Source organism: Schistocerca nitens, chromosome 2, assembly GCF_023898315.1.
Source record: "Schistocerca nitens isolate TAMUIC-IGC-003100 chromosome 2, iqSchNite1.1, whole genome shotgun sequence".
Taxonomy (NCBI): domain Eukaryota; kingdom Metazoa; phylum Arthropoda; class Insecta; order Orthoptera; family Acrididae; genus Schistocerca; species Schistocerca nitens.
The window spans coordinates 700,794,792-700,812,497 of NC_064615.1; the positions used below are offsets into that span (position 1 = coordinate 700,794,792).

Genomic DNA, 17,706 nt, shown 5'->3' on the forward strand with positions numbered 1-17,706 from the left:
GTTTATGTCGGAGGGGGGCAACTGCCCCAAGTACTGGAGACTAGGAGCAGGAGGAGCGACCGAGGTATCGGCACGTTCCATGACCGTGGGGAAAAGAGAATAATCAAAGTGGGGATCATCGGGGATGGAGAAGACCTCGGAAAGGTGGGAAGCGAAATGGTTGGCCTTACTGAGGTTGTCGGGAAGTGGGCGATCGTTATGGAGAAGGGGGTAGTGGGGAGCGGAAAGGGAACCAGTAAGACGATGGAAGGCGGACCAGTACTTGGAGGAGTTGATAGGGAGGGTGGCGTTGAGTCGTGTGCAGGTCTGGCGCCAGTCTCGGCGTTTCGTTGCTGTAATAAGGTTCCGTACGTGTCGCTGTATTTGCCGGTGGCGTTGGAGTGTATCCCTGTCACGAGTGCGCAGGAAGGAGCGATAGAGGCGGCGGGATTCACGGAGGAGCAGGACAGCCCGCGGAGGGAGAGTGGGACAGTGTGGGTGGATGGTTTTAGTAGGAACATGGGCCTCCACGGCGTCAGTAATTACCTGCTGAAGGAAGGACGAGGCGTGGTTGATGTCGTCAGGATGGTGATAGGTAAGAGGGTGGCTTTCGACCTGGGCGGAGATGGAGTCCCGGTAGGCATCCCAGTTGGCACGGCGATAGTCATGGACGACCTTGGGAGGGGGTGCAGGGTGCGGAGCCGGAGGGGGGCGGTTTGCAGATGTGATGGTGAGGAGGACAGGGAGGTGATCGCTACCTGTGGGGTCAAGGACGGCGACAGTGATACGCCCAAGGAGGTTGGCGGAGGCAATGACAACATCGGGGGTGGTGTTACTTTCAGGTCGGGTGTGCTGGGGAAGAGGAACAAGGTCACCTTGAAGTGTGGAGAGGAACTGATGCCACCGCCGAAGGGCAGCAGGAGTGCGGCTATGGATGTTGAGGTCGGCGGCAATCACATAGGTGGAGAAGGTGTGGTCAATGTGTGAGATGAAGTCATAAGGAAGAGGAGCAGTGGGGCGGACATAGATGGTGGCACAGGTAATGGTGAGGGAGGGGAAGAAGACGCTAAGGATAAGGTGTTCAGTGGGGTCATTGAGGAGAGGTTGTGGCCGGACAGGGATATGCTTAAGGTGGCCAATCGCGACTCCACCCTGCGCACGAGGACCAGGAGCGTCAGTGCGGTGGAGGATATAGGGGGAGGTGCGGATAGAATGGTGGGGCTGGAGAAAGGTTTCGTTCAAGAGGAAGGTGTCGACCTGGTGGTGGGAGAGGGTGTGCATGAGGAGGTATTTGTTGGAGCGGAAGGAGCGAATGTTCTGGAAGAGGATGCGAGACTCGTGCCGCGCCATGACGGGAAGGAGGGGGGGAAGAGAGGGAAGGGAAGAGACTTAAACTAGGATGTCGAGGCGGGTGAAGGTGAAGTGGGCTTGGTTGTGGGAGTAAGTGGCGAAGGCGTTCAGGTGGAAAACAGAGCGAGCAGCAAGGGATATTTGTTGGAAGGTGTGGGGGCGCTGAAAAGGGTGAATGTTTTGGAGGACAACGGTAATGAACCGGATGATGTCCTCGGCCGTGGGGGGTGGACGGAGGGAATTGTTGGGATGGACAGGGGGATCGACGGGACGAACTGGGACCGTAAGTTCAGGGGTGGCTGGAGGGGGTTTAGCTTTACATTTGTGGGAGTATGTGGGATGGGGGCCATTGCAGGTATTACAGGAAGGAGGAGCAGCGAGGTTGGGGCAGTTTTTAAGAAAGTGGGAGGCCTTGCAATGGGGACAGGTGGGGGGGTTTTTGCAGTTGGGAGTCAGGTGGTCATTGTACATCAGGCACCGCTGGCAACGGTAGGATTGGGGAGGGGATTTGGAGGATTCAACAGGGTGGCGACGGTGGTATATCAGGGCACCCTGGGTGAGGAGATGGTCTATGGAAGGGGCGGATTCAGAGAATACCCGCATGAGGTAGGTGGGACCAGAGGCATTGTGGATACGGCGGGCAGAGCGGATTTCCAAGTCCGGGTGGGAGTTCAGTTCTACCAACACTTCATCCTCTGTGATCACCGGGCTGAGCTTGGTGATCACAGCGGTGTAGGTGGGGGGGGGGGGCGACGGGGAGGCTGGGGCTGACGAGGAGTGGAAGCGGAAAGGAAGGGTGTCAGAGAGGCGTGGGGGCCAAACATAACTCGTGGGAGTTTTCGCAGGAGGTCTGTGTGAAAGGATGGGGACGGGGACTTGATAAGGACTGAGTCCCTGCGGGGAATGAGTTGGGAAATGGGAGCACCAGGTAAGTACTTTCGTATTTCCTTGGTGAGGGTACGAGCGTCGAGGAACTTAGGATCGGGAGTTGACAGGACGAAGGTGTGGAGGGTGGGGGCCAAGGTATGGGTGGCAGGAGGAGGGGTGGTGTCCATGGTGACGGCAGGGGGAGGGGGAGGGGGAGGTGGTGTTGATTTTTTGTGGGAAGTCTCGGGAGCAGAGTCGGTAAGGACGCGCTTTTGGGGTTTTTTGGAGACTGGAGGCTGGGAGGAGGGGAGAGGGACGGGAAGGAGAGGGAGGTGGCGGGTGGCAGATCCCTGTGGCGTAGCGGAGGCACCGGGAGAAGCAGCTGGTTCAGTGGTGGCGATGGTGGCTCGGCGCGACGTGATGCGTGCGGGAGATGCAGAAGACGAAGCGACGGGGTCGGTGAGAGAGGGGAAGCCAACGACCTGAGGGGCGGCAGCAGAGGCGGCAACAGAGGCGTACGTGAGGGCGGGGGTAGGAGTGGGAGCTGTTGAGGGCGTGGAAGCTGGAGGAAGGGTGTAGAGGTGTGGGTATACAGCAGGGGAGGATATAGGGGGATGTGTGAGCGGGGGAAGGGAAGGGGAGGCGGAAGGAGGGAGACCAGGGGCGGCACTCCAGGAAGTGACTGTGGGAGAAGGGGAGGGGGAGGTGTAGATGACGGTGGAGGTGGGAGTACTCATTGCAGACGAACGGCGACGGACAGACGGACGTGCAGCAGGCAGCGGCGGCGTCAGCGTCGGCGTCGGCGATGGTCGGCGGCGAACAGCAGGCGGCGGTGGCGGCGGCGGCGGCGGCAGCGGTTACGACGACGGCGATGGACAGCGAGCAGGCAGGCAGGCAGGCAGGCAGGCAGGCGGACGGACGAACGAACGAACGAACAGCGACAGCAACAAGCGGCGGGCACACAGACAAACACACACAATCTTCGAAGACGGAGATTCCACCCTGAGAGTAGCCCAGGCTTTGCAATCTGACGCTTTCGAAGGAGGGGATCCAACCCTCTAGATGAGAGCTCCGCCAATGCACTGCCCTTTTATCCCTTGTGTACTAGATACCACCGCCATCTGTATTTGTGAATATAGCTCTCCCACGACTTTTGTCACCACAGCATAGACCCAGGTATTTAAATGATTTGCTAGATTGCATTTGCGACTCGTTGGTATTGTTTTGGTCTGGCCAGCCCTGCCCATGGAATAGCGTCGTGCCAGTGTGTTGACTGCTGTGCTGAGGTTGCCTTGTGCACTGTTGCAGGTACGACTTCGAGTGCGGAGAGGGCGCGGTGTTCGACCCGGCGACGGGCGTGTGCAACCACGCGTGGGCCACGGGCCGCTCCGAGTGCGGCGGCTCGCAGGCGGACGACGCGTCGCAGCTGGTGAGTGCGGCTGCCGCCACTGCTGCAGGTGCAGGAGCGGGCGTGGCTTCTGCCTGCAGGGCACCGGGCCGCCTGCTACTGCTGCTACTGACCTGCTCCTGGCTGCCCGCAGCCCTCTCCGTGGACTTGTGACACACAAGTCTCCCCGTTTGGTACAGAAATAAATGTGGCAACCACACAGGGATGGTCAAGCGAATGACCCGTGTGATACCTCTCTGTGGCTATACTCGAGACGGTGTAAGAAGATCCCTGACAGCTCACAGCACTGACGCCACCTTTCAACTGCTAACGGCTGCAGGCGAAAGAGTAGCCGTCTGCAGAGCTCTGACAAGAGTGTAGCGTTGCCATAGATACGTTTACAAAATGGCGAGGCTGCCGCGCCCAGGCCACTGCAGCTGTCAAGGATAAACGTACCTCACTCAACTACAACTGCCATTCTAAGTAGACTTCAAAGTATTTTTGTCTGAAAATATAATTTACAGTTGGCACTCGTGCAGGTATTTCCTGCCTCAGCAGTCATTGTATACTGTGTTTTGTTCCGATGTAGAAGCCAGTGGGGTGCTTCTTTTATTTCTGGTATCGTGTTGGTTAACATTGTAATATCGTATTTTCAAAAATAGCGTGTCACTCAAATTATAATTTGAATTGTGACGAGACTAAATATTTAAAATGTTTTATTAGGCGATTTCTCAAAAAACTTTAGTATCGATTTTAGGTGATTTCTCAAAAATGTTTATAATCTGTTTATAACATTAACTTTGGAAATTACGTCAGAATTTTTCTCAAACTAAAATCTCACATTTTAAAGATTTGAGTCACTGAAGCACAGACAAAAATAAGCTGTCAATCAAAGCCTATATTTTTATAATATTTATTTACTCATTTATTTATTTTTATGCACATACTAATAATACCACAAGTAATTGTCTTAATAACAGTGTTGTACTCATATTTAATTTTCAGACTTTCTCTTTCCATTGATTTCTTTGTAGTAGCTTTATTTTACTGTACTACTTCAACATCCAACAATAGTCGGCCACTATACTTTCATTCCATATTCTCCCATAACTTGTATTATCACCGTAGTGACCTGATGCCGTGTGGCTAAGGCCTCCCGTCCGGTAGACTGCTGGAAGTGTTCTCCTTGCTACTCAAGAGAACAGTCACTGTGTGAGATGTTTGAGAGTAGGAAGAGGACTCTTTCTCTCATATCACAACCCAACTTCTTCAGTTTGGATGTTCTGTATTCTCCTGACAATTTTCAGTAACGAACATAATTAAACTGTTCAGAAAATTGACGACGTCCAACATCGATTCCACTGACACAGACATAGACACTAGCAGCCTCACCGCGGACCACCAATTTCGGCAGTTAATACGCTGTGCGTGTTCAGTTGTTGTTAATTGTCATAAGTACAATCTAGTTTTTCATTTATTTAATAAAACTAATAATGTCATTATAAACAGCTAATTCAGCCAGAAGTTTCTGAAATCGTTCCAAGTGTGGGTCCTATTCTCATTCAACGATGAAATCTGATACAAACAAAAGATAATTTTGGCGTGCAGAAATTTGCACATTCTCATTCTGTAGACGCATAAGTGTTCACATGGGATCTATTATGGCAACACAGCAGCTTAACGTAGCTGAATATAATCATTAAAAAGCCATCATGTCGTGGGAACAGCCCCTACTGCTACTGTATAAAACTTTTAAGATGGGATAACGTTTAACAAATTGATTAACTGAAAATAAATTAGGTTGAAAATAAATGTAATCATTAATAACGTCACAGATGACACATATGCACGTGGTAACTACTTCCTGTAGTTGAAAATTAAAATAATGCAAGTGGTTTCCCTGGTCCCAGTGTTAATAAAGTTGAAAAAGCAAGACTGAGGCTGAAGCCGAGCTCTATAAGAGTCACGCTCGGCGAGCACAGAATGCCGTTAACACCCCTTCCGCCCACTTACACAGCCAGTGTTAAGTGTATGTGAGCTGAATGGTCGACATTTCTCCACACGTGACACCAACAGGCCGCCAGAGGAACAAATTGTTTGTAAACAGGACAATTATAATTCTAGTCTCGTGTGCCTACAAACACGTACCTTGACGAGTTGTTGGAAAATGACATTTGCTGCGGGAGCGATTCGTTAGTGGTGTGATAAACCAGGGAAGATATTTAGCAAAAGCTGACGTGTGGCTAATATGTTGGAGATTGAGGAATTTCTACAGCAAATAATGTTTTATAACGTTACACACTTGATAATTTTCAGTAGAACACAGCTTTCCAAAACGATACCGCTTGCACTAGACAAGCCCAAAAAGTAGGTAGTACAGATCTGCGAACTGATTTTTACAATTGCAATTATTAATATCTCATACTTTTCCTTAAAGATCATCGACTGTTTATTAGCATTTGACACGATCCGAATTGATAGCAAACTGTCGTAAAAAAAAATAAGAAAAACAGGGACCTTCACACTGTCTCCTGTACAGTCGTAAGGACCGTGCACATATTAGTTTTATCGCACAGTTTAAGCGATGTTATAATTATCTGGTAATCCCTAACCCTCTATCCCTCAGCCAGGAAATCCAGGTGCACGGCATTATGAGAGCTAACTAAAAAACTCTGTATGTTCCTACGGGATAATAGTGCGTATGTCATGGGGAGACATCAAGCACAGCCTCCAAATTCAAACGAAGATAGAGTCCCTGAGTTCGAATTGTCAGCTTTGGATCTATAATACCTAAGACCAAGCAGGTCTACTATCACATCTAATGATAATTTTATTAGTTTAGCCGTCTTTCTCTTACCTGTGTTTTCACTTATATGTGGTGTCTTCCTTTCTCTGCTCGCTGCTCTCTGCAGTTGCCCCAAAGCCTCTCTGCAATTCAAGTGTCAAAGCGAATACAGCGGTTTTTGGCGTATCTTTAGGAAAAGAAACTTAATAATTGCTTCTTTTTATAACTTTCTTCCGTAAAAAAAGGTTACATTACTCCAAAAGAAATTTTTTATGATATTTAGATAAAGCACAAAGCGAATGTGTCGATTGTAGAACATCATTTCCACTTGTCGCTTTTGTTGTTATCAGACATTATTTATTTATTTTTATTTTAGGTTTAATGACTGTAATAATTCATTTTTATAATATTAAAGTACTGTAGCAATACATTTGTGTTTCATTGATATCTTCATCAATAACACCCACTTTTTTCCCGTGATGAATATACAGTACATTGACAGTAGGTACTAATTCTATAACTGGTTGCACTCTTACAGTCTTGTTGGCCGTCAAGTTAATGAAACAGGTATGAAATAAATATAAAAAATACTAGAGAAATATGAAGCAGTCGTTCTTAGACCAAAGAACGTTGCCATTACAAAAGGTTCAAATGGCTATGAGCACTATGGGAGTTAAAAATGGTTCAAATGGCTCTGAGCACTATAGGACTCAACAGCTGAGGTCATCAGTCCCCTAGAACTTAGAACTTCTTAAACCTAACTAACCTAAGGACATCACACACATCCATGCCCGAGGCAGGATTCGAACCTGCGACCATAGCAGTCACGCGGTTCCGGACTGAAGTGCCTAGAATCGCACGGCCACCGCGGCCGGGTATGGGAGTTAACATCTAACGTCATCAGTCCCCTAGACTTAGAACTATTTAAACCTAACTAACCTAAGGACATCACACACATCCATGCCCGAGGCAGGATTCGAACCTGCGACCGTAGCAGCAGCGCGGTTCCGGACTGAAGCCCTAGAAACGCTCGATGGCCATTACAATTTCTTTATATGCCTTGACGATAACTACGAGTGGTTAAGACAGTTATGCACACAAACGAAAGATTCCTAACGAATGAACCACATCAGCAATATTCAGGCTTGTATTTAGTGCAGTTCAGATGAAGAGAACGATGCTGGAAATATCATATACAAAATTTACTTTGAAAAGTCAAAATGAATTTAAGATATTTCCTCCTCACAAAATAGATCTATACAAAGTCTTTTGTCTCCTGCTATTTTAAGAGGCGAAGGGCGACGCTTAGTAATTTATTTCTTGAGTGAAGTAACTGACTGAAGATTGGAGTAATTTTAACGTTGAAAGATTCACATCCTTTTGCAGTAGCATTTTTCATCTTAATAAAAGGAACTAGATAGTAATATCGTATTACAATAGCCTAATACGAATTTAAAAGAAACACTTTTCTGTGTCAACTGAACCGATCACACTTTTACACCTTTTCATTACTGATATATCGAGATCATTTGAGAAATCGAAGATTTCAGAGACATCGACAATTTCCATTTTGTGCGTTCAGTTGCACATTTCGTCGACAGAACAATCCTTTGAGATCCTCGAGCTATTAGTTACATTCGAACTACGTACACTATTCCTCCTCTGCGAGTGCGAGTGTAACCTAAAACTTAAACTTATGCTTAACAATCAGGATCCGTGATAACAAGAAGGAGTTACTTTGACTCGCGTTCGCGTAGTCATTCAGTCAAGTAAAGTAACACAGATATGCGCAGATCGGCCCATTGCTTGTAGTTGTCCAGCGACAGAAGTGGGGAGTATAAAAACCATGTATCTTCATACAGCGTGGTTATAATTGAGCATTCGGTACTAGAGACAGTGTAGACGGAAAACTATTTAGCTATGGGTACCCAACGACGTTCAGACTGTGCGCTGAAGGATTTGCGTTGTTAATGGTGTTAGTCTGATGACTAGCCGTTAGGCACCGGTGGTGGTACGGCGACGTAGGGTTGAAACACAAGCATCAGTGTGCACAGCGGCTGAAGACCGTCAGCCTGGTCTGGACGAGGTGAGGTGGGCTTTATTCGTAAAGCTTATTTAACAAAACAACAGCTCTTCACGCGTATCGACGCATTAAAGGAATACGGGGAGGTCCTCTTTCCGCACCGTCGTTGAAGATCATGATTGGGAACTCTGGATTAACAGGCGATTTGGGAACTACTCCTGCGGGAGGCAGACTGTCAGTGGCGCCACAAAGAAGTTACGGTTGCCACAGCTGAGAATGCTGGGCGCGATATGCGAGCTTCAAGCTTTGCACGAGCTGTGTCACGACAGCCGAATATTCCATGCTCCACCGTTCAAAAAGTGTTGCGAACAATTGTGAAATGGTACCTCTTGTACAGTTCCAAGCTGTCGTGGATACACATTGTAGTCACGCTAAGCAACGTTTGTAACCTGGAACCTAGAGATGGTACGCAGTTAACAAATGTTACATCTCACGTGGAAATCAAAATATGTTCTTTCAATGGTTTATTCGTTATTGCTCTTCCCCGTGTCCTTACAGTTCTTTCCATTGTTTCATTATCCTGCGATCACTCATATTCATTGGCGCTCTGTAAGTAGCGAATGTTTAATTACACTACTGGACATTAAAATTGTTACACCACAAAGATGACGTGCTACAGATACGAAATTTAACCAACAGGAAGACGATGCTGTGATATGCAAATGATTAGCTTTTCAGAGCATTCACACAAGGTTGGCGCTGGTGCAGACACGTATAACGTGCTGACATGAGGAAAGTTTCCAACCGATTTCTCATACACAAACAGCAGTTGACCGGCGTTGCCTGGTGAAACGTTGTTGTGATGCCTCGTGTAAGGAGGAGAAATGCGTACCATCACGTTTCCGACTTTGATAAAGATCGGATTGTAGCCTATCGCGATTGCGGTTTATCGTATCGCGACATTGCTGCTCGCGTTGGTCGAGATCCAATGACTGTTAGCAGGATATGAAAGCGGGGGGCTCAGGAGAGTAATACGGAACACCGTGCTGGATCCCAACGGCCTCGTATCACTAGCAGTCGAGATGACAGGCATCTTATCCGCATGGCTGTAACGGATCGAGCAGCCACGTCCCGATCCATGAGCCGGCAGATGGGGACGTTTGCAAGACAACAACCATCTGAACGAACAGTGCGACGACGTTTGCAGCAGCATGGACTATCAGCTCGGAGACCATGGCTGCGGTTACCCTTGACGCTGCATCACAGACAGGAGCGCCTGCGATGGTGTACTCAACGGCGAACCTGGTTGCACGAATGGCAAAAGTCATTTTTTCGGATGAATCCAGGTTCTGTTTACAGCATCATCATGGTCGCATCCGTGTTTGGCGACATCGCGGTGAACGCACATTGGAAGCGTGTATTCGTCATCGCCATACTGGCGTATCACCCGGCGTGATGGCATGGTGTGCCATTGGTTACACGTCTCGGTCACCTCTTGCTCGCATTGACGCCACTTTGAACAGTGAACGTTACATCTACCCTTCATTCGATCCCTGCGAAACCCTACATTTCAGCAGGATAATGCACGACCGCATGTTGCAGGTCCTGTACGGGCCTTTCTGGATACAGAAAATATTCCACTGCTGCCCTGGCCAACACATTCTCCAGATCTCTCATCAATTGAAAACGTCTGGTCAATGATGGCCGAGCAACTGGCTCGTCACAATACGCCAGTCACTACTCTTGATGAACTGTTGTATCGTGTTGAAGCTGCATGGGCAGCTGTACCTGTACACGCCATCCAAGCTCTGTTTGACTCAATGCCCAGGCGTATCAAGGCCGTTATTACGGCCAGAGGTGGTTGTTCTGGGCACTGATTTCTCAGGATCTATGCACCCAAATTGCGTGAAAATGTAATTACAGTCAATTCTAGTATAATATATTTTTCCAATGAATACCCGTTTATCATCTGCATTTCTTCTTGGTGTAGCAATTTTAATGGCCAGTAGTGTAAAACCATGTCATACTTCGCAAACTCTGGTATTCTTCTATACTGTTCAAGTGAAGAAAATAGCCTCTTGAGAACATAAAAGGGAAGAAAATTTACTTTACGATCTTATGACCTACAGACTACAGAAAATCAGTAACTTTTCAACATGTGAGTTACGTAATTGAGAGAGCAGATTATAAAACAGCAGACGTTACACTAGCCGCGCGTAATATTAGCAACATGTGATAACACTAATGGCATAGATGGAGCAAGGATCGGCGAACTTGTTTCAAAATAGCTATGCTACCGAATGCCAGTCACACAACCCAGTCAGAAATTTACCAGTGTACGCTTTATATTTATTTATTTTTCATATCATAAACGTCGGCAAAATATACAGCACAATTCCCAGAGATACAGTTTTTAATAACAGACCGTTTCTGTCGCACTTCTCGATAATCGACGCTTTAGTTGTGGGTAGTCATTGAAAGTTAAGTTTAGCTCCGAAACTTGACCAGAACATTAAAAACAGTAAACATATAGAATCGAAAAGAGAGAAGATTTCGGCCTGGTTCAAAGATAGCGTTCATACCATTTAAACTTGTTTCTGATTTGTTTATACTCTATGTGATGTGTAATAGTGTAAAGTGAAGACTGTAGCATAAATTTGTTTATATGGCTTTTTCATGCAGTTGTGATCGTTTCGCTCAAATGGATGAACGTGCCGACATAAAATTATTTGCTTTTGACGGTCACGAGTGGAAATTCATCCTTTGTTGGTGAAGATACCGGGTATGCGACTTTCAAACACAACGTCTGATCTGTACGGGAATACACATACTGGATGTGCGAGTACAGATCGTGGACGTATGGTTGACGACATATGGAAGTTTGGGTCTAGCCGTGACTCGTGTACGGATAGCCAAATGGTTGCCAGCGCGGTAGCTCAGCGTTCGATTAGAGGGTTAGCTATCCTCTGTAATAGAAAAATGAATGAATGGATCAACGAAGTACGTAAACGGGTGTCATCGGACATCCGCCCCGAACAAATTCAACGAACAATATAGAACAAATTGAGATCAGCAAAAAAGTAATTGGTAAGGCAACCACTCCCGATAAGGGGGAAATCCGGGTTCGAATCCCGGTCCGGCACAAATTTTCGCTGTCATCCTTTCATTCCGCAGCTGATGGTAGTCATTATTCGCAACTGCCAATTCATCTGATGTGTTTCATAACAGCTGTCGTCGCCGCAGTGCATTGTCATCATAATAACACAGACACTGCAATATCGTACTTTTCTACTTGTGTCTTATACAACAACTGCGCAGTATCCGCCATGCTGCTGACTGACATCTTTGTTTACATCGGAGTATTATATCTATGGACAAAGACATATTTTACGCGCAGGTTCTGAAAGTGCTATCCCAGCCTAACACATACAGTCGCGACACTCCTGCTCAGTTATTTTGTACTTTGCGTCAGCAGTGCTCCAAGCAGCCAGCCAGCAACACTTCTGAACACGATATCAGATGAGTGCGCACAGTATCGTTTATACTGATTTGTAACATAGGTCCTACAACGGAGAGCACATGCAGTGCCATAAAAATCGACAATAACCATAAGAGGACACCACATTTGAGTTTATGTAGTTTCCTAAGGACCTTGAGGGATGTGAAACGGTACACTACGGAACGGTTTATTGACGATTCTCTTGTGATCTAACTAGAACTAGCTTAGCGCCCGCTTCTTCGCTCACATAGACTGTATGGTCTGCAGCCATTTTTCTGTGTTCCTTTAATCGAATTTTTATGTTGTTCACTAATTGCAACACCTCCTAAAGTATTCACGCTAATTAAGATCATGGAAGGATGGCCTCTTCCGAATGCACTTCTCATCGAAAAGCGATCTAATAGTTGGAGTCCAAGGTTTTTGCTAATCATGCCTTTTGCGTTCCTGTGGTAACATTTCGGTAGAAACTTCCGTTCCCTAACACATATATCTTCATAGCTAACCGGGAAGTGAAATTCCAATTTTTATAGATTTAGTTTAAAACTGTTTTAATATGACGGAATATTTTCTTAAAGATTTTCGTCCCCTATTTCACCACTTAGGGGTTGAATTTCCGCAATTTGTGAAACACTTGTGACCGAGAAGTCACATACCAGGTTTCATGTATGAAGCTTTAAAAATGCTTTTGTAGTTCTTTAATAACGATTTATTTTAAAAAAACTTTCAACTACTTCGAGGATTTCATCCCCTTAGTGGTTGAATACGCAAAAAATTCTGAAACACGTACTTCTTGGTTTCTGTCACAAAAACCAAACACCAATTTTCGTAGCCCTAACTTCAAACTTGTCTTAATAGCGACATATTTTTTTAAAAAAAGTTTCATCCCCAATTTAATCACCTTACAAGTGGAATTTTTGAACGTCCCAAACGATGGCTACAATATAAGATCAACAACGTCTGCAAATTTCAAGTTTCTATCCTTAATGGCTTGGGCTAGGCAATGATGAGCCAGTGAATCAGTCTGGGTCTATTCCACCCTCATTTCCAGCCGGGAAGCGAAATACCAATTTTCAAAGATTTAACTTTAAAAATGCTCTAACAATGAACCACTTTCATGGAACATGTCACTCTCTTTTTCACCCACTTAGGGCTTGAATTTATAAAAACAGTGAAATGCGTATTTTTTTTTATTTCTAACAGGGAAGCGAAATAAAAATTTTAATAGATTTAAATTAAAAAAATTCTTTCATAATGAAATATTTTCGTAGAACATATCATCCTTTAATGGACCCCATTAGGGATTGAATTTCCGAGGGCAATGAAACACGTATTTTTTATTTCTAACCGAGACGTCAATTATCAGTTTTCATACTTTAGTGGTTCTTTGTTAATCATATACTTTCAAAAAAAACCTTTCACCCACTATTTCACGCCCATAAGGGTTAAATTTCCAAAAATGCTGAAACACTTATTTCTTTATTTGTGGCCGAGAAACCAAATACCAATTTTCGTTGATCTCACTTCAAAATTGTCTTAATAGCGGCATATTTACGAAAAAAATTCTATCTGCTATTTCAGCCTCTTAGGTATCTAATTTCATAAAGTCTCTCCTTAAACGACGCCTACAGTGTAAGATCAACACCTTTAAATTTCGAGTTTCTGTCTGTAGTGGTTTTGGCTAGGGAATGATGAGTGAGTCAGTCAGTCAGTCGGAACATTGCCTTTTAAGAACAAAAAAATAGTTAGTAATCAGAAGAATACCTGACCTTTTGCAGAAAGACTTCGTATGTCTACTCAACAATGTGAAGGTTTGTTCACTGAACTTCCAGCCAATGCAGTGAATCTAGAATGTGGGGAACTTGTATGGAATGCAATACCTACATTATGTAAGGTACCAAGTAAGTTAACACAACTGTGGCTGAAGGAAAAGCCAGGCAGACTTGGCAATAAAACGTCAAAAGTAATAAGACAGTTTCCCAACAAAGAAGAAGCCAATTCCACTATTTTTATTAAATTAGAGCCACAAACAGCAAGAATCTTCGACAAATCTTTGCAGCAAAAATGATGAAATTAACAAAAATATTCCTCCACTGGACAGGCGAGTAAAGTGTAATAATATGTGAATCATTAGACCCCACAAGAAATTGTTAGATGTCAACGAAAGTGCTATCATAATAAGAACAGACAGCTACAAAAATATATGTTTCTCATACATGAGATGGGAGTTTATTTTATCTTGATTTCAGCGGTATAAGCTGAAGTTATTCACGTATTAAAAAGTACTTCTTCATGAATAAGTTGTAGATTTTGGCACTGAATTTGAAGCATTAGGTTGTTTCTACATTTATTTCACGATAATTCACTGTCGCTCGATAGTTTATCAACGCTTCGAACGCAGAACTATAGTAACTATTTCGTTAATTATGCAGACAAATAGTTAATTAAGCAGACAAATAGTTAAAAACAAATATTAAGTCTTACGGCTGCTTCCTCGCTGCTAGGGGCAGCAGTGTCGTTCCATCTGTCAGACGGTAAGGTAGGGGCCCTAATTTTGTCACCTTAGTAGGTTAGGACCTGTATAAGCCCTCCAAAGTCATGAAACAGGCTACTAATTGGTATATGTATTCCTGAATTTATTCTCCATTTGTAGGTAAATTACAATGAAATTCTTATAACATACTAAAGATGTATTTAACACAGACGTTAGCACGGCAGAAACAGAAATACAATAAATGTTCGCAATTTCGTCCTCGCTAAAAGTTCTTAAAAATACTATTAATATCGATTTATTTTTCTAATATAACTTCGCAAAACACTTGCACTATTACAACCATTTGAAGGCCTGAATGAACGCTGCTTTCAACTTCGTTTCAGCTTTCTAAACTTGTGCCACATATGAATTTGTGTGCATGGGTAAGTGAAGATAAAAAACCAAGCATTTTAAGTAACGAAACCATTTCTCTACGTTTGCCTTTTTCAATAGGAAAAAGTAAAATAATCCTGTAAACACCAAATAAAACGAATTTTTGACACCGGTTCCCAATTTCGTCCCCAGGACGAAAACAGAAATTGCAAGGGGGACGAAAATCCCAGGGATTTACTAATAGCCACTTGAACAACATAGGCCAATCTGCTGAAAATAGGGATTATATACCAGAAACTACAACGCACGACTAAATAAAACCCCATATTTGAACACAAACCGGTAATCACACTAGGAATAGCAGGCAGTTAATATGACTGCTGCATTAACTCACTTCAGCGTAAAAATATGAATTTCTTCGTAAGCTGAACGTGGTGCACACAGCGGACACAACAAAATTGTGAACTAAGGTCAAGCATGCATGCACAGTTAGACATTTCTTACCAACAGCGGGAACCGTAAATTCCTACGGGGACGAAAGTAGGAGCAGCTACGATATTTGGGCACGTTACCTTAAACAAGTTTCTTATCAGTGAGTGTCGCGACTGTATATGTTAGACTGCAGAACTATTGCATTTCTAATTAAACTTCTCTATGATTAAAAACTGAAATTGCTTAGCATATATATGTTGAGTGCTACTATGGGTATTTAAAAAGGTGCAGTAGGGATTGAGTAGTTAAATTATGTTGAGTATTTTACAAATAATATGGCACCGGCCTTGCCGCAATGGATACACCGGTTCCCGTGAGATCACCGATGTTAAGCGCTGTTGGGCGTGGCCGCCTCTTGGATGGGTGACCATCCGGCCGCCATGCGCTGTTGCCATTTTTCGGGGTGCACTCAGCCTCGTGATGCCAATTGAGGAGTTACTCGACCGAATAGTAGCGGCTTCGGTCAAGAATACCATCATAACGACCGAGAGAGCGGTGTGCTGACCACACGCCCCTCCTATCCGCCTCCTCCTCTGAGGATGACACGGCGGTCGGATGGTCCCGGTAGGCCACTCGTGGCCTGAAGACGGAGTGCTTTCTTTTAACAAATAATATAGTACATTATATAAAAAATAATTAACATTATATTTCTTACTCAGTTGGAGTGACATTTACAAACAATAAAACCAGAACGTTTTCAATGTACAATAACTACGTACACTGGACGGACTCTTATTGGATTACGTGTTTTCACAGCTGTAATTACTGTGCGACTGTATAAGTAAATTATGGAAATCTTTCAGAAAACTTATTGTTGGGTCATTTAGTTCCAACTTTCTTATGACCAGAAAACTTGTCGTTCATTGCGACTCATCAGGAAATTTGTTGTTCGCAGGGAGGAGGAGCAGACGGGGAACAAGGAGCACCAGAGTCTCAGGAAGGCAACGAGGTGGCCGCTGGGAGCGAACCACAGGGTCAGCCGCAGCCGCAGCCGCAGCCGCAACCCGACACTCCGCCCGGAGCCGCGGAGGACGCACAGGCGCAGCCGGGGCAGGACAGCTCCACCGCCGTCGGACACCCGCAAGGTGCGTCTAGCAAACAGTGTCTCCCACGTGACTTTGTTTTGAGCGATCCGAAGTACACTGAGGTGACTAAAGTCATGGGATAGCGATATGCATATACAGGGTTATTACAAATGATTGAAGCGATTTCACAGCTCTACAATAACTTTATTATTTGAGATATTTTCACAATGCTTTGCACACACATACAAAAACTCAAAAAGTTTTTTTAGGCATTCACAAATGTTCGATATGTGCCCCTTTAGTGATTCGGCATACATCAAGCCGATAATCAAGTTCCTCCCACACTCGGCTCAGCACGTCCCCATCAATGAGTTCGAAAGCATCGTTGATGCGAGCTCGCAGTTCTGGTACGTTTCTTGGTAGAGGAGGTTTAAACACTGAATCTTTCACATAACCCCACAGAAAGAAATCGCATGGGGTTAAGTCGGGAGAGCGTGGAGGCCATGACATGAATTACTGATCATGATCTCCAGCACGACCGATCCATCGGTTTTCCAATCTCCTGTTTAAGAAATGCCAAACATCATGATGGAAGTGCGGTGGAGCACCATCCTGTTGAAAGATGAAGTCGGCGCTGTCGGTCTCCAGTTGTGGCATGAACCAATTTTCCAGCATGTCCAGATAAACGTGTCCTGTAACGTTTTTTTTCACAGAAGAAGAAGGGGCCGTAAACTTTAAACCGCGAGATTGCACAAAACACTTTAACTTTTGGTGAATTGCGAATTTGCTGCACGAATGCGTGAGGATTCTCTACCGCCCAGATTCGCACATTGTGTCTGTTCACTTCACCATTAAGAAAAAATGTTGCTTCATCACTGAAAACAAGTTTCGCACTGAACGCATCCTCTTCCATGAGCTGTTGCAACCGCGCCGAAAATTCAAAGCGTTTGAGTTTGTCATCGGGTGTCAGGGCTTGTAGCAATTGTAAACGGTAAGGCTTCTGCTTTAGCCTTTTCCGTAAGATTTTCCAAGCCGTCGGCTGTGGTACGTTTAGCTCCCTGCTTGCTTTATTCGTCGACTTCCGCGGGCTACGCGTGAAACTTGCCCGCACGCTTTCAACCGTTTCTTCGCTCACTGCAGGCCGACCCGTTGATTTCCCCTAACAGAGGCATCCAGAAGCTTTAAACTGCGCATACTATCGCCGAATGGAGTTAGCAGTTGGTGGATCTTTGTTGAACTTCGTCCTGAAGTGTCGTTGCACTGTTATGACTGACTGATGTGAGTGCATTTCAAGCACTACATACGCTTTCTCGGCTCCTGTCGCCATTTTGTCTCACTGCGCTCTCGAGCGCTCAGGCGGCAGAAACCTGAAGTGCGGCTTCAGCCGAACAAAACTTTATGAGTTTTTCTACGTATCTGTAATGTGTCGTGACCAT

The 17,706-nt window shown here is 45.1% G+C and overlaps 1 protein-coding gene across 1 annotated transcript in view; it reads left to right on the top strand.

Annotated features, from left to right (window-relative positions):
• The window catches only part of LOC126235268 (uncharacterized transmembrane protein DDB_G0289901-like), a 73,759-nt gene that overhangs the window by 27,268 nt on the left and 28,785 nt on the right, over positions 1-17,706 (top strand). The window contains exons 3-4 of the mRNA XM_049943998.1: positions 3,505-3,625; positions 16,141-16,330. Coding sequence (XP_049799955.1) covers positions 3,505-3,625; positions 16,141-16,330 — 311 coding nt within the window. The remainder of the gene's footprint in view (positions 1-3,504; positions 3,626-16,140; positions 16,331-17,706) is intronic.